General features: G+C 31.3%; 5 protein-coding genes and 1 long non-coding RNA gene across 9 annotated transcripts in view; 4 read left to right on the top strand and 2 right to left on the bottom strand.

The window, feature by feature from the left end:
* Positions 1–26,880, top strand: part of Rbbp5 (retinoblastoma binding protein 5) — a 199,610-nt gene that overhangs the window by 106,518 nt on the left and 66,212 nt on the right. The gene's annotated exons all lie outside the window — the stretch shown is intronic.
* gig (TSC complex subunit tuberin) lies at positions 80–14,162 on the top strand. Of its 4 annotated transcripts, XM_077443154.1 has the most exons (35): positions 80–284; positions 753–889; positions 2,160–2,414; positions 2,493–2,629; positions 2,709–2,883; positions 4,593–4,790; positions 4,933–5,074; positions 5,162–5,307; positions 5,454–5,626; positions 5,695–5,863; positions 5,934–6,170; positions 6,250–6,429; positions 6,513–6,701; positions 6,856–7,030; positions 7,607–7,765; positions 7,878–8,074; positions 8,151–8,264; positions 8,433–8,587; positions 8,667–8,792; positions 8,883–9,005; positions 9,206–9,343; positions 10,177–10,297; positions 10,376–10,609; positions 10,684–10,857; positions 10,937–11,166; positions 11,281–11,413; positions 11,496–11,698; positions 11,775–11,944; positions 12,032–12,118; positions 12,227–12,539; positions 12,619–12,888; positions 12,997–13,132; positions 13,223–13,363; positions 13,442–13,618; positions 13,713–14,162. In XM_077443154.1, exons 1-35 carry the CDS (start codon positions 212–214, stop codon positions 13,920–13,922), a joined length of 5,997 nt encoding a protein of 1,998 aa, XP_077299280.1. In that variant the 5' UTR covers positions 80–211; the 3' UTR covers positions 13,923–14,162. The 4 variants fall into 4 exon arrangements, with proteins under 4 accessions (XP_077299280.1, XP_077299282.1, XP_077299279.1 ...); XM_077443156.1 differs by lacking the exon at positions 9,206–9,343; XM_077443153.1 differs by having other exon boundaries at positions 12,032–12,539.
* On the bottom strand, positions 15,274–18,238 carry mRpS33 (mitochondrial ribosomal protein S33). Its single transcript, XM_077443185.1, has 2 exons — positions 18,104–18,238; positions 15,274–15,652 (listed from the first exon to the last, which is right to left on the bottom strand). Exon 2 carries the CDS (start codon positions 15,640–15,642, stop codon positions 15,295–15,297), a length of 348 nt encoding a protein of 115 aa, XP_077299311.1. The 5' UTR covers positions 15,643–15,652; positions 18,104–18,238; the 3' UTR covers positions 15,274–15,294.
* On the top strand, positions 18,110–21,214 carry LOC143920344 (uncharacterized). The gene is made up of 3 exons (XR_013261329.1): positions 18,110–18,341; positions 19,487–19,668; positions 19,750–21,214. It is a non-coding gene; the product is annotated as an uncharacterized LOC143920344 (long non-coding RNA).
* Positions 20,470–26,417, bottom strand: Sgsh (N-sulfoglucosamine sulfohydrolase). Its single transcript, XM_077443170.1, has 10 exons — positions 25,856–26,417; positions 23,385–23,514; positions 23,149–23,285; positions 22,899–23,055; positions 22,635–22,809; positions 22,465–22,528; positions 22,033–22,374; positions 21,766–21,938; positions 21,484–21,613; positions 20,470–21,407 (listed from the first exon to the last, which is right to left on the bottom strand). The coding sequence occupies exons 1-10, from the start codon at positions 25,956–25,958 to the stop codon at positions 21,244–21,246; spliced, it is 1,575 nt and encodes a 524-aa protein (XP_077299296.1). The 5' UTR covers positions 25,959–26,417; the 3' UTR covers positions 20,470–21,243.
* Pmm2 (phosphomannomutase) lies at positions 26,110–26,871 on the top strand. The gene has a single exon (XM_077443182.1). It carries the CDS (start codon positions 26,110–26,112, stop codon positions 26,869–26,871), a length of 762 nt encoding a protein of 253 aa, XP_077299308.1.

Raw genomic sequence — 26,880 nt, 5'->3', positions numbered from 1 at the left:
TTGTAATTTTTCTCGTAGGTATAATTGAAGAAATGTATGTAGTGCGCAGAGTTGCCAGTATGCACAAGTGAACAGTGACTGGGGGAGTGGAGAGAGGGGAGGTCGCGCGGAGCGAGTGCTGGTGCTGGTGTGGGTGCGGGTGCGGGTGCGGGTGCGGGTGCAAGTGCGAGAGTGCTTTGGAGGCGCGGCAGCTGTCACCGCGGCGGGCGACATGAGCTCCAGGGAGAGCAAGTCCTTTCAGGACAAACTGAAGGGCTTTTTTCGCGCAAGCAAAAACGTCGCCGGTGAGATGAAACCCCAAGTGTCGTGTCGTGTCTCGCCACTGTCTTGTCCCCTCACTCTGCCACTCTGCCACTCTGCCACTCTTCCACTCTTCCACTCTTCCACTCCTCCACTCGTCCACTCCTCCACCTCTCTTCTCCCCACCGTCCTCCAGCCCCCGGCCCAACTCCCGCCCCCTACCCCTCCCTCGTTCCCTTTTCTACTATTTATATACATGTATAAGATTTATCTAGATTTTCCTCCACTCTTTCTCTTTATTTACGATTTACATTACCCCATAAATTTGATTGGAACAATATGTTGTGCAAATTCTCATCTTTCGCATTTTTTATTTCGTGTCTACGTTATATGTTCATTTTCCTGTGTGACATGTTGCTTACGCATTAAATCAAATTCGCTCTCTAGGTGTTGTTTATATGTGGTAATTTGAAATTTTGTTTCAATTCAACATATTTGTTTTAATTTTTCAGGTAGTTTTAAAGGTAGAATAGATTTCGCTATCACAACTGAAATAGAAAAGGAATTGAGCTGTGATACTCCTACACCGCAAAGACTGAAAGCTATCAAAAACTTGTATGAAAATATTGTTGCAAACAGATTAGACGATGTGAGTTTATTTTTATAAAGTTAATAACGTAATATATTAATTGTTGTATGTTTGGTTTTATAATCGTAACAAGGCATATATATGTATGTAGATTGAAATAATAGAATTTATAAAATTACAATTAAAAATGTGTTTTTAACTCGTGTATCAAATAAAAAATTATATATCAATTGAATGTTTTCAGAAAATTAAATGATATTTAGACTTGTTTCAAACTATGCGATTTATTCGCGTGTTCCTGAAATTTACTATAATTCAATATATATGCACATATTTAATGAGTGAGATAATACAAATATAATACAAATCTCTAAATGCAGAATATAATTTATTTAATTGATTAATTCTCCTCAAATCTCGTGAACATTACTTAGTAAATTGTTCTGTTCTATTAAGAATCTAATAATAAATACTGTATTTTAAATCTACAAATCTATAAAAAATCTCCTTCAAATTCTTGCTCTCCAATTAAATATACAATATGGGAAAAACTGAAAATTTTATGATTTTTTTGGAATTTATACAAAAAAATACGCTGTAATCTTGAGCCATATTATAAATGAATTCATTCATGTATTTAAAGAGAATAGTAATTATAATTATAATCGTCGTTCTCACCAAGAACTTCAAAATTGAAGAGAGCTTGTTCTCAATAATCAATGCCAGCCGAGTATTTTTTAAGCAGTCGATCACGAGATTTTTTTTTTTTGGTCAAAGTGAATGACTAGTGCGGAAACATTGATGATGGCAATTTTGGAGAATATCTAACATAAATAGGCTTTATAAATCATTGCTACAATTTTATTGGTCCACACACTGCTGTTGGAGCATCGAACACATGTGGGATACCAAGTAACAACACATCATCATATGAAGTCATGTTTGACTAATTTCATTTTGGGACAGAAGTCAGAGAGGATGATGTATTAAAGTCAATTTTGGATGCAATTTAAATTATCTGGCCTTCAGAATCTAAATTATACTTACTATTGTGTCTCTATATATATTATACATACATATATAAATAAATGAATAAATTTTTATATAAATAATAAAAACACTACATACAATTAATTATACAAGATTACATAGCTCGTTTGATAATATATGTATGTATACATATATAATAATATGATTTGCTTACATTTAAATGTCTTCATATTGTGTATAGATACATACATACATATATACAATATTTATATTTTACTATGCAACATTTTAAATTTAAATTTTTTTTGGATTTTTTTAAATTTAGTAATTGATTTTCTAGCAACTAGCTGTTGAAAAATTGTGGCTATGCATAGCTGATTTAATACAACCTGAGCAGTCCAAAGAATGTCGACACTGTGCATTATTGTTTTTACGTCATTTGATTCAAGGGCAATATGACTTGCTCAATATTATGAGAGGTCAGTTTTTTAGAGTGATAGTAGACCACAATCATCCGGAAGATATTCATGAAAGGTTGGAACTTCTACAGACTCTAACTTCAAATGGAAAAGACATTACATATTTTGAAGAACAGGTAGCTTTTTTTTATTATTTGTGCAATTACATGTGCATATACATTTTCAGATTTATTAATGTCTTGTTAAAATTTTAGATATTTAAATTTATGCTGCAATGGATGCCTACTGTCACATATCCAGATTTAACACAAGAATTTTTAACATTGTTAGTAAATTTAATAAAATATAATGCTGCATATATGTCGAAAGAAGTGATTTCCGGGTTTGTCAAGTATGGATGCAAACTTTATTAATTATTTTTATTGCAATTTTAAATATTTACATATCAATATTGTACTTTTTTTTTGCAGTAACACTTGTTTTTTATGCTGTTATTCGCCTGCATCACAAGTTGTTCTCGGTTGTCTGCAAGTTTTAGATGCAATTGTATGTTACTCTATTTTTCCACATGAATCTTTAAAGACTTTCATATCTGCCTTGTGTAGAACTGTTAATGTTGAAGAATACTGTCAACCTAGTTGGAAGGTATGTTCTTATTAATGCCATATTATATATTAAACAATATTTAGATAGCTATTCATTTATTTAATAGTTTTGTTCGTATAAATTTTGATGTCTATTATATGGATGTGACGAATATTTAGTAAAACTATTGGTGTCATTAAATATTTTTAATAGATGTCAAATACTTGACGATAAATTCATATATGTATGTACATCAGTGGCGTGCAGTGATTTTTATTGAAGTACATAGAATATGTCGAAGAAAAAAATAACCAATAAATTTTTATTTGTTGTTTCTTAAAAAAATATTGGAATGTCTAGAGAACTTCTATGATGGATATCAATGCATGTCGAATGGTTAAGATACCTTAGTACCATATGATCGAAGACTCCAAATTTAAGATGCCTGTGCTGGCGCTGTTGTCACTATTTTTGTGCATTGAAATGATTAGAACGTATAATCATATAACATAAAAATTAAATTCAATAAAAATAAACAGCTTCACAAAATTGAATATGATGTGAAATTAAAATACTCTCATTTTAAATTTTTAAGGCATGCACTGCATGTATGGAAGGCACGCCAGTAATGTATGTACATATGTATTGGTTGTTAGTTTAATATGTAGTGATTGAATTATGTCTCTTATACATGTGTCAATTGGTCTAACAAAAAATAACATTATATTTATTATTTGGATTTAAGCTTTATATGTATGTACGTCAAAGCAGGATAAACGTAGAAAATATATCACAATAAAATAACATCATTTATTGGTATATAAATTTTGTATCTGCATATGCGGCGTTTAAATGATACAAATTCGATAAAATATAGATGTAATTTTAAAAAAAGTAAAAACATCCTATCATAGTCTATGTACATACATACATACATGCATATCATCATCATCCACAGCCATTCACGATTCATAACTGAATTCACCAACATGCTTCCATTTGTCTCTTGAGTAACTCTCATCCATCTTATCTTACATATTTTTCTTATTTCACCCATCCATCTCCCATGTGGTCTTCCTCGCTCCTTTTTACATTCTCTCCAGCACTTCTTTTTCTACCTTTTCTTCATTCTTCTAGCTACGTGCTCCGCCCATAGCTATTTCAGTCTCTTTACTCGTTCCACTATATAAACTACCCGTGTCTTACTTCTCACCCACATATTCCATTTTCTAACTCACCTCGCTATGCCGAGCATACATCATTTCATAGTTATATGAGTGCATTGGACTTTATGTAACATTCTGGCGTACGTATGTATGTATATAAAAATTCGTGTTCAACCCTCGATTTTATCTATACATTTGAGGAATATGAGTAGTAGTAAAAACAAAATTCACTTTAACACATACAGTGGTTGTAAGGCAGTTTTCTATGGTTTCCACGACAAAACGTCTAACGACACAACATCTACAACAAAATAACGCGACATAATATCTACAGGTAAAATGATAACGTGATGAATTTTGTCCGTAGACATTATATCACATTATCATTTAGTCTTAGACGTTTCGTCGTGACACCGTTTTTGATATACGTTTCAGCGAAACGTTGGGAATTTTTTTTATTTTCAATAAGACATGACCTACTTCCAGATACAAAAAAATATATTGTAATGTCATTTGAATTTTGTTGTTTCATTGCAAAATACATAATTGATTTAAACTGTGTGTGTGCTTTATTTAACGTTTGTATGTACTTTCTTCCTTCAGATAATGCGCTGTGTGTTGGGTACAGATTTAGGACATTCGGCATTACATGTAATGTGTGTAGCCTTAGGCACAGGTGCAGGTGGTGATTGTGGACTTGTACGAGGTGCTGTATTTTACCTGAATATGTCACTTTGGGGTCCTAAGCGTGTAGCCACATTAAAATGTACACCAACCCAAGTTTTGCCCAGTTTTCTTAAAGTAAGAGGTTTTTTTTGGGGTAGTATAGTGTTGATATATTGTCTATTGTACTTTTTTGTATAATAACTTAATAAATTAATGGGATTTTCTCTAATATTATTATAAGAAGTAATAACGAAATTGATTTTTGTCAATTCAAAAGGCTCTTGAAGGCAATCAATCTGTTGTAACATATGAAGTCATCTTAGCAACACAGAGCTTAGTCAACAAACATGGACAAGAATTACACGAACCAGCTTGGGATCTTATTTTTACAATTTTGCTGAATATTATCAAGCAACTGGGTTAGATTTTTTTCATCTTAGTAAATGTGTACATTTGTGTATTTTTAAATTGCCGTTTATTTTAATTTACTGTCTTAAATTTTCTAGAAGGGACACAATCTCCATATCATCAAACCGTATCACATCTTCGTGAAACAATTACAGCTATTGAACAGCTCTATGATAATGGTTGTTTTAATGGAAGTATTGATAATATGTACAGCGTAATTGATGCATGTGGTCGTGATCGACCTGTAAGTGAATTTATTATTTTTAATTGTTAATACATATAAATATTATATGTAGTAATTTACATATTTGTACATATAATAGATCATTTGCTTTGTGTGACGCGCATTAACAATATATATATATGTATATAATTTATGTTTTGTTGCAGGAAAATTCAGTTTTGAAATTAATAGGGTATTTTATGTCACAAATTATTCCCACAAATCATGAGTGGTTAAACACATTAAATCGATTAGTTGAACGCTATTGTCGCCACGAATCCAGGGTAAGCATTAGGCTAAAGGTTCTTCAAGCTCTTCAAACAATATTCGATCAGAACAAGTAAGTTTAATATTTGAAAGTGCGTTTATAAATGTACACATTGCTTTTATACTTTTATATTTTTTCAGATTTAGTTATGAAGAAGAACTTCTTGACAAAGTAATATTGCCAAACTTACAGCATTGTTCTACAGAAGCTGATCCTGTAATACGTTGCGCCTCTTCTAAATTACTAATCGATATTGCAGTTAACTGTCATTCAAAGAGATTCTCAGATCTTTTCGATATTCTGGAAAAGGTAGATCATATAAAAATATAATAACAATCATGTTCAAGTACATAATTAAAAAATAACGACTTATTTTTAGTTGCTTAATCGTCCCTTTGAACTATATGTAACAGCTGAACCTATAGTCTTACCTCCTGAAACAGATGTTAGTGATATCAAAGCTGTAGCTGCTGGAGTCGTACAAATTTGTCTTCATAAATTGCATCAGTTACCTTCAACCCATGCTGTTCGGGCGTATTCTGCAGTTTTAAATCATCTCCAACTTCACTATGAAAAACCTGCACTTTTTGAAAAACATCCATCAATCAGATTAAATGTAATTTTTTAAATCAAACTTTAAATACCAAAATGTAGTCTTAAAAATTTCAATTGATTTTTATTTAACTTTTTAATAGCTCCTGGAGTGGTTTTTGTCTGCTCGAGCAAACTCATTATACCACATCGGATTTCCAAGAAAACCAGACGATCGTATTATATATAGTCCATATATTTGTATAGAAGGCGGTGGAAGTGCAACTAGACCATCTCACAGTCCAACTCCACAAGCAATGTATCAAAATCCATCTTTTTTACCGGTATATACATATGATCTGTTATATACATATATAAATTAAATGTGAGTTTACTATCTGCAATATATAAAAGCAATTCTTTTCAGACACAAATTTCATATGTTTCCATAAGAAAAGCCTGTAAAATAATAATCACTTGTTTAAAACAAGAAAAAGATTGGTCGGTTCTATCAACCGTGTTAAAGGAAATTCCTAATGTGATGCAGAACAAGGCATTGGTGTTGTCAAAAAATAATAACGATGTTGATTTATTAGCAACCGCTCTGTGTTCTATGGTAACGAAATCGGCATTCATTTTTTCTTTAATAATTTGAATAAAATCTACTCATATTAAGATTATATGAATTTGGTTAAAGTTATAGGGGTGAATTTTTTTGTAATACACTGCTGTTTATATATTTTTTTAAAAATATCAAATTTTATTTACAGGTGATGGATAAATCGTTAATGTTACCTGAGAGTCTTTACAATACACCTGGTAAACCATCTCGATCAGATTTTCACACAGCAGTACTACCCGTACTTACATGCTTAGCACCTTATCACGCTCATCTTGATCCTCAATTACAACAGCGTATAATTAAATGTATGAAATTTGGCCTCGGTAAGTAATTTAATTTTTTAGTTTATGTGTGTATTTGTATCCCCTTGGTGTCATGATAAAACGTCTAGGACATAATGTCTACAGACAAAATGATAACCCGACATAATGTCTGTTTCGCGCAACTCTCATCCATCTCAACCTGTACATTTTCCTAATTTCGTCTACCCATCTTCCCTAAACCAGTATAATCGAAAGTTAATCCTAAATAACAAACTCTATTATAAGAACTTTCGAATTCTTCATACTAATAAGAAAATAATGATTTATTTCACGTAAACAAATAAATGCAAATGTATATGTTCCGCCCGTAATTATGATTAAGTATTGTTTTCCCGTACATATTGCACTTGAAATTATAATCTAATAATTTTGATAATATTGACAAACTTGCATAAACATGAAACTGGATTAAAAAAAAAAATAGATTCTTTAAATTCATACTTTAATGATTATACATATTTTAAAAACCCCTGGCAAGACGTTTTGTTGTGGAACCATCCCATTTCTATATTTGGCTGATGTAGCTCTATAAGAAATTTTAATTTTAATTAAATACTTTGTATTGTATATTTCCAGTTGTATCCCCATGTGCGCAACAGTGTGTCACTGCTCTCACTATATTTACATTAGAAATGCGTGATACTATGGTAAAATTGCTTCCAGAAGTTTTACTCGATTTATCAAAGATATCTGCTACAGTGTATATTGCCATACCAATTTTGGAATTTTTATCAAGTACTTTTAATTCTTTTTATATGAAATAAATTAAAAAAATTACTGATTTGGTGAATGTTCAATTGAGTGGAAGTTTTCAGTATCTATTATTAAATATATTTTTTCATTTCAGCTTTGACTCGTCTTCCAAAAGTGTTCGCATCATTTGTTGGAGATCAGTATATGTCTGTATTTGCTATACTTCTTCCATACACAAATCCATTCAAATACAATCACTACATAGTTTCGTTAGCCCATCATGTAATTGCTGCTTGGTTTCTCAAATGTCGATTGCCGTTTAGAAGAGATTTTGTCAAATTTATCAAACATGTATGTAATTCAACGATTTAAGACACATTTTAGCTGTTCATCAAAATGTTAAAGTGTATTTTTGTTTGCTTTTAAGGGTCTACACAATAACATTCTTAAACCGTTTGAGGAAGGCAAATCGAAACAAGATTTTATAGATTTAAATCAAGATTCGTCGAGTAGGAAGCGAAGTTCTAGTCTTACAGAACAAGTAATATATTTTATTTACATACATACTTTTATTTCGAAAAACAAATGCAACTATTACAACTAATTTAAACTTTTCTGTTGCCATGGATAATTTCAACTTATAAAAAAATAATTTTTAAGAATAGTATTTCAGAATGTTTATTTAAATGTATATTAAATTGGTCAATAGGGCTCACGCCGAAGAGAACTTCCTACTCGTCCGGCACTAGGAGAACTACGAACTCCCCAAGAAGCATCTAACACTTTCCATATTGAATTAACCGAAACTTGCATTGACTTAATGGCGAGATACACTTATTCACCTTGTATTTCCGCACCAAAAAGGTAATATAAATATACAATCACATCATAAATTTATATAATTTTATTATTTATTTATGATCTGGAATATTTCTATTTTTAGGTCTTCTACTACAGATTTTTTACTATCTGGAGGTCAGTCGACGGCTTGGCTACTGGGACATAAAATTATTACTGTCACTACATCTGGATGTTCACAAAATGCTCTAAGACAGGGTCTTTGTGAAAGGTGGCGTTTTCAATCTGATATCAACATACATATATATACATATATATATTTTATAACTTTTAAAACATGATTAAAATGAAACTTTTTTAGATGTTTAATGCTTTGCAAAGCCCATGCTGATTCATTGCAAAGTCCTTACAGTGCTGGAAATTCTGGATTGCCTGGGAACATGGATGAAAATTCTTCCCAAAATATTGGACCCGATGTTAAAAGGTGATTATTACATCTGAAAATCTCACATATAAAACTGTTATAATTGTAAATAAGTTTTCAACTATGAATTTGGTTAAATTGTGAGTATGTAACAGTAAGTAATCCGTGATTAAATTAAAAACAAATTGTTTACTGTTAACCCCAAATTTCAAATGGAGTAGTAAGTAGGCAGACAAGAAATAATATTTCCTTCTTTGTAGGTACACAAAATACACATTGCAGCATAGTAAAAGTAATGAAACGACAAATTCCTCTTCTTCCATATCTGATAATATTCTCTTTCCACCTTTCTGCCATAATACGCGTTCTTTACAAAGCCTCTCTGGTCATACAACAAGGTACAATTATCAAAACGATTTTTTGAAATGTTTATGTATTTTTTATTGGTTTTCTTTTAATAATTCAATTTACATTATTTTACCATCATTTTGACCAATTAGGCATTGTGATTATTTCGGCATGGAGATTATTTACAATCTCTATTTTTTTCTTACGTATTAAATTTACATATGTAAATTACATATGTTCATAACATAACTCATATATTTTTTACCATCGGGAGAAAAATTTTAATGGTGGAAATAAATATTTTATTTATTTGATGCAACTTCATTTTTGAATGCATGTAACCTCTCTGCATGTAAAATCTTTAATATTCAGCACATCATATGCTGGAGGCGTGAGCATATTATAAATACATATGTATTCAAAAGAAAAGTTTAATTGATTTATTTATTTCGAAGTTTCAATTCATCCTATGTATTAGATATGCAATTAATATAATTGAATTCTTAATGTACGTTTTATATATACATATACATAGTATAATACATACAAGTATTTTGAATTTTTATTGTTATACAAAATTAACTATGAAATAATTCATTTGCATATTAAAATTTTTGTGATTGCTTCAGTTTGAAATTCCAAATATTTCTTATTTTAGTAATTTTCTTAGTTATGGTTTATTGATAAACCTTGGATTGAGTTGTAATTTGAAATACGTATTTATGGTGTATGTAAATACATTATTATGATAAAATACTATGCACATTATCTCCAGTATTTTTTATATCTCAGTGTATTTTTAATTAAAAAAATCTTAACTTAATCTTAAGTGTTTATTTAATTGATTGTTTTTTTTATCATATATAAATGTTTCATATTTCAGGCAAAATTCATCAGAAAACAAAAATGATGTGCTCCCAAGTTCCCCAAGAGCAAATCCAGATTCTGAACCTATTCCATCTTCACAGTTAAATTTAAAACTAGAAAACTTTGCAAATAAACAGGTATTATACAAAAAACTTATACCATTGTGTTAAAATTTCCCACAGACTTTTTTTGTAAGTATTTATTTTATTTTTTAGTCATCGGATGATAAACCGGCTGTTTCTTCTGTTACAAGTCGATTGGAACGAGTTATTGGTAGTAGTTTTTCAAAATCTTCTAGTAATAGTAGCGCTTCTGCTAGTGTTATAGGAAGTAGTAGTGGAGTTATTGAAAATCGACCCCATTGTGCCTGCTGGTGTGGTAGTTGGGCTGAAGTTCATGTACGAGGACCCACAGGAGATGTTTCGTGGGTGATTCGTTTACAGAATCAAGTATAATAAATTTTTTCTTTTTTTTTCTCTATAGTTATTTGATATGATAAATTTATTTTATTGTCTGATTTTAGGTAAATTTGGATTCATTTTTGAGTGATGTTTCGCTAAATGACATTTCGTCATTGTTTCTGGGATCCCTAAATAGTGGAAATCCGCAATTTAATTGCAATGTCGGTCTTCCTTATCATCTGGGTAGTGCTGCTTCTATTGCTTCTAGTGGTTTTGCTGATGCCAAAAGTGATATTGTAATAAATTATTATTTTGTATTTATTTTAATTTCATGTTGTTTTGTCGTTAAATACTATAAATTATATTTATAAATAGCTTTCTGATGGAGATCCTCGTTCGCGAAGTGGCAGTGGTGGTTCTCAACCAGATCAGCTTCAAAAATCAAATTCAGATAGTATAGTTGTTGGTGCTAGTACGAGTGGAGTTTCTGGGACTTCCATGTCAATTATTGAACGCCGTCCACCCCATGCCGCTACTCATTGTATTGTGCCTTCTACACATGCTGCATCCATCACTTCAACTTCTACAGCTATGACTAGTATTAGGTTAGCATTATAGGAACGGAAAAAATTATATCTAAACATTGAGCTATTGAAGTAAGCTATTGAATTTTTACTTTATCTGTAATATATATAAAAATATATTTTTTTCTTTGTAAGGCATCATGCTACTACAGGACCTATCAATATACCTGGTTCTCCCCAGAGGCAGAGTTCTTCTGGAACCAATACAGATGATGAAGACAATCAGTTAAATCCTAATGATCAAGGTCAAGCTTTATTAGATGATCAGGTTAATATCTTTAAAGCGCATTTTTTTAATAGCTACTTATTTATGTAAGTTTTTTTGAAAAATTTGAATTTATCTTTCATAGAATAAATCCAGACATCCTGTTCGTCGGTCAAATTCATCGCCCGAAATGTCATCTAGCTGGAAGAATCCATTTTATATACGTGAGCGAATGGAAGCCGCAGATGTGGAATTGACTGATGATTCAACAAGCGATATGAATGCACAGAACATGCACATGAGCAGCGAACCACAAGATACATCATTTAAGTCCAGCAGTGAAATGAGGTATGTTATCTTCAGCTAATGTTTTTTTTTATCTCAATTTGTATTTTAAAATGAATATAATTCTGTAATCATGTAGTGGAGCTAGCGGTCCCCAAACATCAAAGAAGGGTACAATGAAAAGTCTTACGAAAGATATGCGAGTTAGTTGTGAAGCTATTCCTGAAGAAATGTCTAGTAACACTCCACCACACTTACAACATACTCCCCATTCTCATCATCATCTAATGACTTATAATTCAGATCCAGGTGTGTAATATTGCAAAATAAAATTAATTACTATAAAATAGGGATAGTGAAGCAATTTGATATAATATAAAATTTCATCTATTTTAGGTTCTACTCTTACTCCTGTTGTAAGCGATGTACAAGGTTCTTCAACATCATCTTCTGAAAAAAATATCGTCCTTTTATCCACAAACAGTTTAGTTTCATCAAAATCTTCTCTATCTCAAACGCAAATAATGGAATTAAATGAAAAGTCTATTAACGATTCCAATATAACTTCTAATAAAAGTTCTAATTCTGTAGGAGAAAAAGCAAACACTCATGAATTATTAAAACTTAGTAGTAAGCCTCCTCATTCGCCTACACCAGCATCACCCAGACCTACCAATCGAATGCAGAATACAGCATTATCAAATAGAAATATTCAAAATGTTTCAACGAGTAGGAGTAATTCTATTATATCGACTGAGACAAGGAATACTTCAAATTTAAATTTAAAATTTAGTGATACTCAAGCTAGTCAACAACAAAACTTACCTGTAGACGATTTACCACCATTGTCGAGGTCAAAAAGATCTAATACTATATCTGTAATGAGTCCCACTAGAAAAAGAAGGTGTAGTGGTGTAGCAATACATTTTGTATCTTATTATTAAAATTCACGTTTTGAATTTTTGTGTCTTTTTTTTCTTTAGAGATAACTCTTCACCGAAACCGAGGGACTCGTCCACAAAATCAGGTGTCAGTCCTGCTTTTGTTTTTTTGCAATTATATCATGGATCTGGAATAAAAGGTGCTAGTGGAGAAGACCCATTATTATTATCAGGACCTCAACATGCAAGATCTGTCAAAACGCTAGATTTAGTACCACCGCTAGAAACATATAGAGTAGGGGTGCTTTATGTTGGCCGTGGTCAGCATGACAATGAAACAAAAATATTAAAAAACGAATTTGGCAGTTTACGGTTAGAATAGTATTATTAGCTTATTTTGAGTACTCGATGTCCCAAATTCATATTGTAACTGATTACCAGATTCCATGATAATTAATAAATAATAATAACTCTTTTTAGTTATGCTGAATTTCTTCAAGATTTAGGAACTTTAATATCACTCGAGGATGCAGAATCAATGGGTCTATTTCTTGATGTGGAAAAGGGTGGTAGGGATGGTAGATTTGCTTATGTGTGGCAAGATGACATCATGCAGGTAAAAAATATTTTAATTTATTTATGCAATGAAAATTCTATTCATTGATTTTGTGTATTATTTTGAATTATTGTTGAAAATATTTTTCAGGTACACTTCCATGTTGCCACTCTAATGCCAAATAACAGTTCAGATCCAGAATGTAATGAAAAAAGAAAGCATATAGGAAATGATTATGTTTCAATTGTATACAATGAGAGTGGTGAAGATTTTCTTATTCAAACTATAAAGGTCAGTGTAACATATTTTTTTATGTGTAATAAAACATAACTGACAATTTTTAATACTGTTTTTCTTTTTCTTTAAAAGGGCCAATTCAATTTTGCATGTATAATTATTGAACCTCTTGACCATGGTACAAACAAGGTTACGATAAAAACTAAGGATGAAGTTAAAGTAAAAGAATTTTTAAATCAAACTGAACCAAAGATTATTTCTGACCAAAATGTTGCACTTCTAGCGAGACAATTAGCATTACATGCAAACGTATGTTTCGGGATATATAATATATTATTTGTATATCTAAATGTGAAAAGAACTTAAATTAATGTATGAACATAAATGAATTTTTTCGTTGCAGTTGGCATCATTAATATCACGGTCTTTAAGTACCACTTCGACTGTGCCATACGCTTCCAATTGGTTGGAAAGATTACGTATTATTAAAAGACTCAGAAATAAATTACTGCAAGAGAGAAATGCTGCTAACGAATCAAATATCTGTTACAATTCCAATTCGAGCAGTGATATGCGTCGGTCTTTTATAGAAGATTTTACAGAATATACATAATGAATTTTATATTATACATGAGACTGGGCGATCTGACGTTATAATCAGAATCATCGACATCTTAATTATCTATTCAGTGAATTTAAACTAATACCTCATCTTGAAAATAAAATAAATGTTAAAGTTTTACATAAATTATTTCTTATAATAGCAGCTATATGATTAAGAATGTAATATTTCAAAAATTATCTTTCATATTGAATAATATTTTTTGGTTTTTATAAAATTATTTTGAGTATTATTCAACCTTTTTTCCTCAATAATTTCTTTTTACATTTTCTACACATATAATGAACTCACCATGCCACTCGCTCCACAACTATTCATCGATTGAGTAGCTGCGTCTCAAAATATGTAGTATATTTATTGTGTTAACATACATGTGTATGTATGTATGTACATATTACAAGTCCACTGGTAATCTCCTTATATATAATATGTACATATACATTTTATAAGTCCCCTCTTTTTAAATTTTTCATCTCGATTGAGCTGAATCGTTTTCACATATACATATCACATGTACATACATAGATATGACTAATTTCAGACATTGGTATTTTTAAATCTTTTTTTTCTCAATTACTACTTTTACTCTTGAATTTCAATATTTTCTTCCTAAATGATTTGGTGTACCAAACTAAACTTTCCTATCTTTGTAGATATGTGTTTCAGCTGAAGACTAGAGAAATAGACTTAAGAGGGCTGGAGCCCAGCGCCTTGTCCATGCAAACGTATTAGACTTCTCCCTTCCTCAATTATGGCACTAGAGAAATTATTTTTTAATATACTATTTATATCCACCATCAAAAAATGAATTAATCAAAAAAATAAAAAAACATGCCTATGGTGGATATCCATGCATATTAAAAAATAATTGCTCTAGTGCCACAATTGAGGAAGGGAGAAGTCTAATACGTTTGTATGGACAAGGCGCTGGAGTCCAGCCCTCTAAAACCATCAGTAATAACTTCTGATCATAATTTGCGTCAAGTGTGTATCGCAGAAGGTTTAATCTCATCTGTCGACTCTTCAATATTGAGATCTCTGCAATTTTCATTTTTCCAGTTTTGTTAATTACTATATTGATTTCTACCCATTTAATATTATAGTTTAAAATATAATTTAAATTTAATATGTGTGCAACTATTTTTATTATATGAGAGTTACTGATTCTGAAGAAACATCTTAATCTCATGTCGAATATTTTTTTGAATCTTTAATATTCACTTAAAATTAGTTTTAATTTTACAAATATAATAGGTAAATAATCAAAAACTTACAATTGAGTAACTTTAATGGTAAAAAAAATATGTAATAACAATTGCATTACCGTAATATTAACAAAAAAAAACTACAACTTCCTAAAATTTTATGTGGCAGCATTTTCATTTGTACGTGGTTTTCTTCCCTTGACTTTTCCTCTAAGGGCTCTGATTCTCCTCATTTCTTCTTTAAAATCTTGATGCTCGTCTCTGAACAAACCGTAACTGCGTAATTTCATCATTAATTTATGCGTCTCCACATGTCTGGGATAATATTCGACTATGTTTTTATTTAAATTCAAAGGCTGCTTCGCAAACATTTTTACTACTTTCATTGATTTAGAATCAGTGGGACGCGCTACTTCGCAAAAAATTCGATTGGATAGGTATTTCATCCTTTTTCCATAATTTGAAGCTATATTCACCAATTGAGAATATTTTACGTAATTGGCCATGGTGTAGAACCTAAAAAATTAAAATATTATTACACATAATAATTGACCACTGATTATTTTTATTTATAATTATATAACATTTAGGAATCATGCAGCGATACACAATTGGATACTTAATTTATTTCTGATTTGAAATGTGAAGGGTTGGAGAATCTACTAGCCAAGGAAGGAAAATTTTAATCCATTTTAAAATTTGTGTAGTCATGAATTCCCTTGACAATACTGTTTAAACTTTCGACTACTTAGTTATTGTTGATACAAGCAATTCATGATTAAATTAACACAAACAATTAGGATTCTCGAGCAGATAATGATTATTTATATTTTAATATATTGGAACTCTGGGAGCAGTTGAGAAAAAAAGTAAGTATGCATATGATTAATTGGAGAATACAACTGTTAAAACTTATTGTTGCCGTATTGAATGCTGCATTTTTTTTATAGTAAATACAAATATTTTTGAACCATTTGAAAAAGACTAATTTTACAATTACATGCTGTATCTAATTATTGCTGTATCAATTATGTAATTTCTATTATTTAATGGTTATCTTCATCAGCCGTTGATTAATTCCCAGATTAGAATTTAGAATTATATCCTGGTAGAGCCATATATAAAAATAAAAAATCATCCATTTATTTAAGACACAATGCTAATTACAATTCAGATTCTGGAAACATTTAATATGCTATACGTTGCTACACTACGATAGCTCATTCATAATAAGACAACGAAGATTAATATTAATATATATATATATATATATATATATATATATATATATATATTATATCTCTGGGAATAATAAATATATAGAGTTCGTTATATACAATTCAAAAAATCAACCAAAGCCGTATAAAAAATAGTTCCTACCTTGGCTGTACATATGTAGGTAATTCCTAATGTGACCATTTATTTTTGTCCTCAAAACGGGACATCTACCAATTTTTACGTAATAGTATGTGTATTCAAGAAAACGCGTATTTTTTCATAGTTTTTATTCGTTAATAAAAAGAAAATGTTGATGAAGAATAGAAAAGAACAGGAATGAATAATATAAATATAAAAAATTTATGTTGTTTTATATTTTTCTGATGAAGAAATTTTCTTAAGTATTACTGGGTTTGCTTTTAAATAAGAATGAAATTCTTGGCAGGATTTCTTAAAATTGATTTTAATTAACAACATCGCTTTAAGAACTGACACTTGCAATTGCGTTTTTTCGGTCGTCCACAACTTGTTCATCTGTGAATTGAGGCAGCGAAATGCAAGGCGATGCGGGGTATATCCTCAATATATCCAATATTTAATCGCCATAGTTCTTTATCAACTCAAAATAAAATAAAATTATATCGCGCGCTCATATTACCATTATTAACCTATGCTTCACCTGTATGGAATAACGCCTCGAATACTACCTTTCCAAGTTCCAAGTAATACAAAATAAATCCCTAAAAATAATTTATAATACACCCATATATACTAACTTGAAAAAACTGCATGCCATATATAATATTCCGTTTATTACAGACATTACTAACAAACTAACCAGTAGATTCTATGACAGAATCACTAATAACCATACTAACACACTTGTGAAGAGTCTCGGTGATTACAACAAAATGTCTATACCCTTCAGGTATAAACACAGATTACCTAAACACAATCTGCTTTAGGTCATCGACTTTAGTGAGTCTTTAATTAATATTATGTATTAGATGTATTATGAGCATTTATAAGGATTGTAAATAGGTTTTTGAGCTCTTTTTCCTATTATGCTGTAGATTAACATTAGAATAATATAATACTATGATAACTAACCAAATTAAATTAAATTGTAAAATAGAAAATAATCAGTAGATCAGTAGCTATTAATATAGATATAAGATGTATTGTGAACATAATTTCGTAATAATAAAAAGCATTTAAAAATCAAATCATCTGTGAAAAGACTCTTTCTACGGGTGCATTATTTTCGGGCAGGCATAAAATATATTCAATAATTATACGATACATATATAATAATTAAATAAATATACTCTCTTTTTGAAAATGGGACATTTCGACGTCTTGAAGCTGTGCTTGGGGACAACGGGACAGGCTACCTAAAAAACGGGACGGTCCCGTTCAAAACGGGACGTATGGTCACTTTAGTAATTCCTAACCCTTATTTGACTTATGAAGTTTATATATAATATATCAGTTATAAATACTATAACGCATTAAGTGTGTAATACATATGTATAGAAATAATAGCTTATAAGGTATATAACGGATTAGCAAACAATGAGGCGATGATTCTATTTTATATAAGTAGAGAAAATTAGTAACGAAGGAATGAAAACATGAGTTAATTATATGTATTATATATTATTTAGAATAATAATAGTATTTATATATATTAGCGTTAATTATATTGTTTAATATTAATATTGTAAGCATTAAATACGTAACACTAACCCACAGTGGCCGCCAATCCCACACCGAGACACTGACAGCTAACAGCTAATGGCTCTCACATTTAGAGGTTAAAAATGGCCGTGTTGTGTTTGGATGCGCCAACTTTGATTGTCAGCATCAGCGTATGTCGCCATCGAAGCTGTTGACTCGTTGATTCGAAAGCTCTTAAGCAAATGGCGTGTCCACTCTACGTCGTTCGATATTCGTTGATCGACATTCTTCGATATTCTCCGATCAGGTGAGTCTTCCTCAATATCTACACCTACTATGTATGTATGTATATAGATGGTGCAACAAAACCTCCTCAATGATTTACTTTTGATATAATTAATGAATGAAATATAATAAAAAAAATTCAAGCTAAAGCTTATTATTTGTTTATTTTTTTTGTGTGCAAAAAATTATAAACATTGCGTAAATTTGATTTATTATGTTGTACGTTGGAGTACCTACTTTTTTTAATGTATGTAAAAGATGTTATATATATTTTTTCTATTAAATAATAATACTAGTTTGGAAAAAGCGTACAAAGTGTGGTTAAAATCAGAGACCCAAACCGTTATTTCGGTTTTCAGTTCTCTTGTATTTAAATATTATCAAGTTAATGTAAATACACCCACATCGTCTATATCTCTCTTTATACGGCTTTTCGCTATAACTTATTGTGATCATATGTACATAATTAAAATGTCAAAAGAGAACATTTCCTAGCGTGTACAGCTGCGGATGCAATTGCGGAATCTGATGTACATAGCTAAAATGCAGACAAAATACATTTTTTATGTTCATACTTAATTGACTTTCTCTAGGCTTACCAACTTCTCATTCGACTTTGCTTTTAGGAACAAAAGTGCGACAACAGTTTAAAAAGAATCTAGTAGTTTGTTTTATTCTAGAAGTAAATTTTTACAGGTATGTGTGTATTTTTGATTCAACGGAGATTCAGAGCTGACGGAGAAGGCGCCAAGATCACCATGTCCAATCACCATCAGTTTTAAAGATGTTATTATTTATTATAGTAATTGTATTATTCAGCAAAAACATTATTTTGTATTGTATTTGGTGTATAATATCAGATCAAGCAACATTTAACACTTAGTGTTTAATGATTTTATTGTGCAAATTTGGTTATATTTTACAAACAAAAGATGTACGAGGATCGTTTAAATACGTACTATATTTTAAAATATGTATAATTGGGTCTATGTAATAAGATTGCTGACCGTAATGCGTATGTATTCAATATGTGTTTGATAACGATAAACATTATTTGTGATATATTTATCAACTTTGTAAGGTGTTGTACGTGATTTATTAATCCTCGCTTGTTTACGGATTCGCCTCAATTTTACGATGTTTATTTTTGACCAATTTTTGTTTCAGACCAATTGCTGCTCTGCTATGGCAATTCTACAAAATGTAGTAATATGTCTTCCATTCGATCTCGTTTTTCCACGCCGATTCAGTTCTTCATTTTAGTATTTTATTTAATTTTGGTAATTGTAATTAAACATGTGTACGACAATAATCAAAGGAATCAAAGATTTGAACAGTATAATATTATGGTAAGAAATTTTATTATTTGTGTAAATTGTATCAATATTAATTGTGATCAATATAAATTGTGTGCATATGTACATTTTCAGTTGAACGAAGTGGCTGAAACTTTGGAAATCGTTGAAAAACATGCTAAAGAAACCGCTCAAGCTGTAAAAGCTATAGAAAATGTCATGCATCAGAAAAAGAATTCCATTGAAAGAGATCAACATCGAGTTACGCCACTATAGCACACATCATAATATTTCAAACCATAACCGCCTTAAAATGTGTAGGAATGTAATTATTATTCACAAATATTTTCTTATATTATAATACATATGTATATGTATGTCATCCAAAATTGGAAATTTCACAGTTTAGTGCCTATATTAGTCAATTAATCACTAGGATGGTGAAATGCCTGTTTGTCCTTGTTAGAGGTGCTATTATTTACTATTTTCACATTTTTATTATCAATGTTCAATGATGTTTTCTATTTTATTATTTTAATTACTGGTATTTGAAATTGGTTTAATATCTAATTTATACCAAAACGTTAATATATTTTAATAAATTACCTGATGTATTTATTCAAAGAAACCATTATTATAATAAAATAAAATCTCTTATTTTATTTAAATCTAAAAAAAAAGAATACATTTTTCTTTCAAAAAATTTTTTATACTATGTACCAAGATGGTTTTTTATACGTTTATGGATTTTCATTACCTATGTATTTATTATAATATATTTTTGAATTAAAAAAAAATTAATATACATATGTATGAATGTATGTAGATTTCAGATATAAATTTATCGTCTTTTTATGCAAAACTTATTGCTTGATTTATATTTATTTTGTAACATTTTTTGTTATTGTCATTGTACAAACAAAACACTAGTCAACAATTTAAAATTGATTTAACAAGTACAAATATAATTTTTATTTTTGTTACCACAGCAGAAATTTATTTTATTTAGCTTAATTTATATTAACATTTTAATATACACTTACTCTCAGAAATTATATGTATGTAACAAAATGTATACATAATCTACTGTATATTGTTTATTAAAATTTTTAAGAATGCATGCATGCAATGATAATATAAAAATTGTAGACATCAAAATCTAAAAATGGTAGATAAAACTTATAGCAAAAAAATTGTGACCAATAAAATTGTGTAATTTCAAGTTTAAGCTGTGTGATGTACATGCAAGTACAACCGTTCGAGAATTGGTATAATGTAAACATAACTTGATATGAGGGAATTTGGACTATTTACTGCTATCCTATTTTTACCTCGTTCAAATTGAATAGTGTCAGGTCAAATTGAACTGGACCTGATAACCCCAAAAAACTCAGCTAAGTGCCATATTTGATCGAGTTACACTTGCATGTGTTAACAACGCTTTATACTAAGGCCAAATTGTTAATTTTATTATAGCATATGTACTATGTACTTTTTACCAGACCATATAAAGAAGAATACCTATTACTAAAAATTTGCTTATTCATATAAGGTTGTAGTTTTAAAAATTCCAAGTAAGTTTAATAATTATACGTATTGAAAAAATAATACTGATTTTTATTTCAATATTTAAAGTCCATTTTCTAAACTTAAACATTGAGGTGATTTTTTGAAACTTCCAGTGTCTTCCAAAACCCCACTTGGAGCACACACCCACGGATCATTAGTTAACCATTGCCATGAACTTAGTTTGTTCTTTAATTTGTCCATGATTTCGTTCATAGAAGGTTTTCCTATAAATATATTATTGTTATAATACATATTTATAAAATTAATTCGTTTTTGAACAATCAAAATGCAAATTTTTACCTGCCAAATTTTTTAATTCTAATGGATCCATCTTCAAATCAAACAATTCCCATTGAGGACGATTGTAATAATCTTTCAAACTTTTATACCAGGGTAAAGATTGACCGGTTTTTGTCCTATTTAGTATATCCTAAAATTGAAGAGTATATACATAAGGATCATAAATATATTTTAATTAACTTATCCTTATCTTAAAGTATTACATATATTCACAAAAGGATTTTACGGATGATATACATATATGTAAACATAAGTTATTTTATTTTATAAATAATATTTTACTTGGAATGTTGGAGATAAATAAAAATCTTGATCTATCGGAAAAGGCATTTTGTAGTTGATATTGTGAATCAATTTATATCTATTGCTTCTAACTGCTCTCATTGGATAATACATTGTAATTTCATGATGAGTTTGAGAAGCAAATATTACTGCTTCTGGATCTGATGGAGGTTCTGAAAAAAGTTTAATGTCCCAATTCAAAATGCTTTACATTCGTTTAGTTTATTGAATTTGACATGTTAGTTAATACTACACTTAAATAATAACCTTTATCCAACAGTGGTAGAAAACTTTTCCCAGTCAAAGGTGGAGCTGTATCGATATCCACTTTATTTTCAATCAAATTAGCTTCCAGCGTTTCATTTTGATGTAAGCCATACCAATCGATAAGTGTTGGAACTATATCCAGTAAACTAACCATTGCATTAGTCACTTGGAATTTTCGGCTTTTGGGAAGCGGCGAGGATACCATCATTGGTTCTCGAATACCAGGATCATAAAAATTAGTACGACCAGAGGGAAATGGTATCCCATTATCAGACGTGTATATAACCATAGTATTGTCTTTGTAACCAGCATGCTCAAGCTCTTTTAATATTAATCCCACTCCTTAAAATAAATCAAATATATTATGTAAGGAAGTGTTTATATTCATTGTGAAATGAAAAAAAAATCGTTTAGGATCTTTGCAGAATGTACCTTGATCTAAACGAGATATTGTAGTATATTGTGCAGCAATGTCACGTCTCGCCATTTCCGTATCCTTAAAAATTAGACATTCGTTTAAAATAAATGTAACACATTATAATATACATATTACATTTATTTTAAATGTAAATTGATTAACACTATTAAAATCGTAATATAACCTGTATATGGTAAGGTAATTGTATTTGATCCCACTGGTAGTACCAAGGCTGCCAATCAGGTATTATACCCATACCTTCCTCGCCAGAACCAAATCTCTCACAGAAATTTCCATATTGAGGTGTTGTATGACCACACCGATGTGGATCATGAAATCCAATATATAGAAAGAACGGTCTGAAGGATGTGAAATTTACATATTAAATTAACAAATTATTCTATGTAATAAGAAATTTGAAAATTTATGATTTCTATGCGAGACGTACTTGGATTCATTTTTGGCAATACTTAAAAATTCACGAACAAGCAATTTCATATGTGTAATATTTCTTCCCACTTGATTAATTTCATTGTTTTCCTCGGTTTGTGAATAATCAAAAGGATATGCTTCTGAAGGACCAACATGCTTCTTTCCAATGATACCTAGTTTATTTTGAGTTAGTACGTTTTTAGATTAATACATATTAAGCATAATTTATTTATATGTATATCTGTTTATTGATACTCGTAAATTACCAGTTTTTATGTCATTTTTTTGAAGAATTTTAGTAACACTGTTTATTTTGGAGAACGAATCAAAATGGTGCACACCATTGTGTAATCCATACATTCCATTTTGGTGACTCGGAGTGCCTGTTAATATAGCAGAGCGGCTGCGAATTTTCAATTGAATTTTTTTTATCATTATTGCTGTTTGTAAAAGTAACACGTATTTATATTTCAATTTTGTAAATCAATTTCTTCAAAATTACCTTGGAGAACAACTGCTTGCTGAGGCGTAAGCATTGTTAAATATTAAACTTTCTTTCGCTAAATTATCGATATTTGGTGTCTGACATATTTTATTACGATATGCGCCAATTTCAAAACCACCATCGTCAGCTGAAATCAAAAAGATCTTTGTAAACATATGGTGCATTTTGAGTATTTTTATTTTGTGTGAAAATTACAAATATTTAATAGATTCGTATAAATCAAATTGAACCAGCATGAATTATATAAGTTGAATAAATATTGCAGAGTAGCTTATCTTTTTTTAAGTGAAACAATATAATACACTTAATTTAATTTGTGTAGATTAGTATGTACTTGCATAGTTTAGATTTTAGGATCCAAGTAAAATAAAACTAAAACTAGGATATATAAAATTGATCTAAGACTGGTTTATAAACGATTGATGAATTAATAATTCTTGATTTTGCAGTTCTTAATTAATTTCGCTGGTTAAATCCCACAACTAACCAGATCAATGTCCAAAATATGAATACTGTATTGATAAGGTTAAACTTTAGAATCACCCCGAACTAAAGCAACATCTATAGAAAATTCATCTTGGCGTTGTGGTACCAGGAATTTTTTTAAAACGGTTTCTTTCTGTCATGTTGATTCGACCCTCTTTTTATACACCGATACTGCAAATACTGTCGATCGTTTCCGATGCGAAGTCGCATTTCTTCGTTACATGCTGGACAAGTTGGAATATCACCGACTAATCCTTTTTGGATCAGCCACGATATCATTTTATATTCGGTTCGGTGATTACATCCCAAGTGTGAATCGCTACCAGGATAGCCGCCGCTACGAAAATCGCTCGCGCGATGTCTGGTTGCACAGGAAAATTGCCGTACTGCACAAATATTGCTCAAAACTACCCAAATCTCGTACAAAAAAGCATTTGCTGTACGACAATTTTCCTGTGCGACGAATTTCGATTTTCGTAGCGGCGGTTATTCGGGTAGCGATTCACATTTGGGATGTAGCCCGTTTACCCTAATATTCTTAAAGTTGAGAACGTAATGAACATGAGATGGATGCGAAAAAAATAACCGTAAATACGCATTTTACGTAAACACGTATATCTAAAGTGGCCCCATTACAGTGGCGTAGCTACGGCGCCCGCAAACCCCGCGAAGCGGGGGGAGGGGGCGCCACGAAGTGCGCCTTTTTCACTGATTTTTTAATTTGTTCCGCAATTTTTTTGAAATAACTTTTTTAAAAACTTCTCTTATTTTTCAACCTATTTGTACTATATGTGTATGTACTATATGTACATATGTACATACGTCATTATAAATATTTTGAATTCATCCTCATTGTGTAATTGATCTATGCCAATAGGGCTAGAAGACTATCGCCTTTTTCCATCTTTTGGACGTCAGTGCCACTTCAACCTATTTGCTGAGAATTCTCTTATTTTTGTATATATTTTTTCAATGTGTAAACAATAAAACAAAATTATATGATTAAAACCAATAAAATTTATAATTTTTTCACTGTCACCATTAACAGGTGGGAAGTTTTTAAGGAAAATTCACAATCAGTTACTTTAAACAGATTGTGCACTGCTTGTTGGTCTTCCAGATTAAACTATTAATGCACTTCGATATATAGGTACATATACCGATACGTAAAAAAGGTTTGAATTATTAATTTGGAAAGTTATTTTGCTGTAAGTAAATAATATAAATATATGGGGGGGGGGCCGCCTTAAAAGTTAAACGGACTACTAGTCATATGTGAACCAGTCACAGGACAACCTGTCGCTCTAGATCTATCACACGTGATCACCCGTCACACTAAAACTGGTTACGAGAAAACTGGTCACACCCGAAAATTGGTCACAGAAAATCTGGTCACACCCAAAAATTCAACCAATTTTTAATTTTTGGGTGTGACCAGTTTTTCGTGACCAATTTTCGGGTGTGACGGGTGATCACGTGTGACCGATCTGGAGCGGACCGGTTGTCCTGTGACCGGTTCACATTTGACTAGTAATCACCGAACCGCCTTAAAATATTTTGCGAGGAGGCACCAGGAATTCACACTAAGCCACTGCCCCATTCATAAAACCAGTGCGGATGATCACTTTAGTCACTTGTGGAAGTATCTAAAAATGGTAATTGGACTATTCGTCACATTTTCGTGGTCACAAAGACAATTTTTGCCATGAAAATCGCGAATACACAATATTTGGCACTGAAGTTCTCGTTAGTATGATAGTTATCGTTAGTATGATGGACTTTTCGGCTGCCAGATGTTCCGTTATAGAGATTTTAGTGACTTTGTGACGAGTACTTTGTGACCAGTAATCACCGAACCCTAAAAATATCCGAGTGCGTGTATCGTGACAAGTGGCGTTACGACCAAATGCGCGATTCGAATTTGGCGCGTGGTTCGAGCGGTTTGACAGTTTTGACAGATGATTCATAGTCGCCGGGCTCACCGAGCAGTAGAAGAACGTTCCGAGGGGCTGTCGCAGTGTCAGCTGGATTAGAAGCGATTAGCGCGATAACGGTGAGCACGAGGGTCAGGGCGACGAGCCACATCGTATCGGACCGGCTATACGTCACACGTCACACGTCACACGTCACACGTCTCACTCGCTACGGTCTCTAGTACGAGTAGTAGCCGGTTACAGTTAACCAAACCGGACGTCCCCTTCACTTGACCGTGGCCACGGCTCACGTTAAAGGCGCCATGTTCAAATCACTCTCGCGAAATAAAATTCTGTTATTGTTCGATGTTGACGGCACCTTAACTCGACCTATGCAGGCGATCACACCCGATATAGAAGCCTTTTTGCTTCAACGGGTAAAACCTCTGGCCACGATCGGACTAGTCGGTGGTTCTGACTTCGCCAAAATATCGAAACAAATGGGAGGCGAAGATGTCTCACACAAATTCGACTATGTGTTCTGCGAGAACGGTCTGGTGCACTATCAAAAGGGACAATTGATGGGCGCTCAAACTATGTTGCAACACGTAGGCGAAGACTTGTCGCAGAGGTTCATCAACTTTTGTTTGCAATACATGTCTAACTTGCGGTTACCCGCTAAACGTGGCAATTTTATCGAGTTTCGCACTGGCATGATGAACGTTTCGCCGGTGGGTCGCTCGTGTTCGCAGGCCGAACGGGAGGATTTTGCGCGCTACGATGAACAACATCAGATTAGAAAAAAGTTTGTCGCCGCTATGCAAGAAGCTTTCCCGGACTCTGGATTAAAATTTTCTCTCGGCGGGCAAATAAGTATTGATGTTTTTCCCATCGGGTGGGATAAAACTTATTGCCTTAATCGTTTGGGTGGTGATTTTGAAGAAATTCATTTTTTCGGCGATAAAACTGACATTGGAGGCAACGATTATGAAATCTATGAAGATTCTAGAACTATTGGGCATAAAGTTGTATCTCCGGAAGATACAAAAGAGCAACTTGCAAAGTTTTTCAATTTGGATTTGTGATATATATGA

Source organism: Arctopsyche grandis, chromosome 12 (assembly GCF_051622035.1).
Source record: "Arctopsyche grandis isolate Sample6627 chromosome 12, ASM5162203v2, whole genome shotgun sequence".
In the NCBI taxonomy this organism is placed as follows: Eukaryota; Metazoa; Arthropoda; class Insecta; order Trichoptera; family Hydropsychidae; genus Arctopsyche; species Arctopsyche grandis.
This window is presented reverse-complemented; position numbering and strand designations above follow the sequence as displayed.

Excerpts from the sequence above, each read along its gene's own strand:
- gig (XM_077443153.1), top strand. The coding sequence starts at position 212 with ATGAGCTCCAGGGAGAGCAAGTCCTTTCAGGACAAACTGAAGGGCTTT. Across the intron at positions 2,884-4,592 it reads ACTGTCAACCTAGTTGGAAG|ATAATGCGCTGTGTGTTGGG; the intron begins GTATGTTCTTAT and ends TTCTTCCTTCAG. Across the intron at positions 10,858-10,936 it reads CTGATGCCAAAAGTGATATT|CTTTCTGATGGAGATCCTCG; the intron begins GTAATAAATTAT and ends ATTTATAAATAG.
- mRpS33 (XM_077443185.1), bottom strand. The coding sequence starts at position 15,642 with ATGGCCAATTACGTAAAATATTCTCAATTGGTGAATATAGCTTCAAAT.
- Sgsh (XM_077443170.1), bottom strand. The coding sequence starts at position 25,958 with ATGTGGCTCGTCGCCCTGACCCTCGTGCTCACCGTTATCGCGCTAATC. Across the intron at positions 23,515-25,855 it reads GAACGTTCTTCTACTGCTCG|CTGACGATGGTGGTTTTGAA; the intron begins GTGAGCCCGGCG and ends TTTTGATTTCAG. Across the intron at positions 22,375-22,464 it reads AATATCTCGTTTAGATCAAG|GAGTGGGATTAATATTAAAA; the intron begins GTACATTCTGCA and ends ATTTATTTTAAG.
- Pmm2 (XM_077443182.1), top strand. The coding sequence starts at position 26,110 with ATGTTCAAATCACTCTCGCGAAATAAAATTCTGTTATTGTTCGATGTT.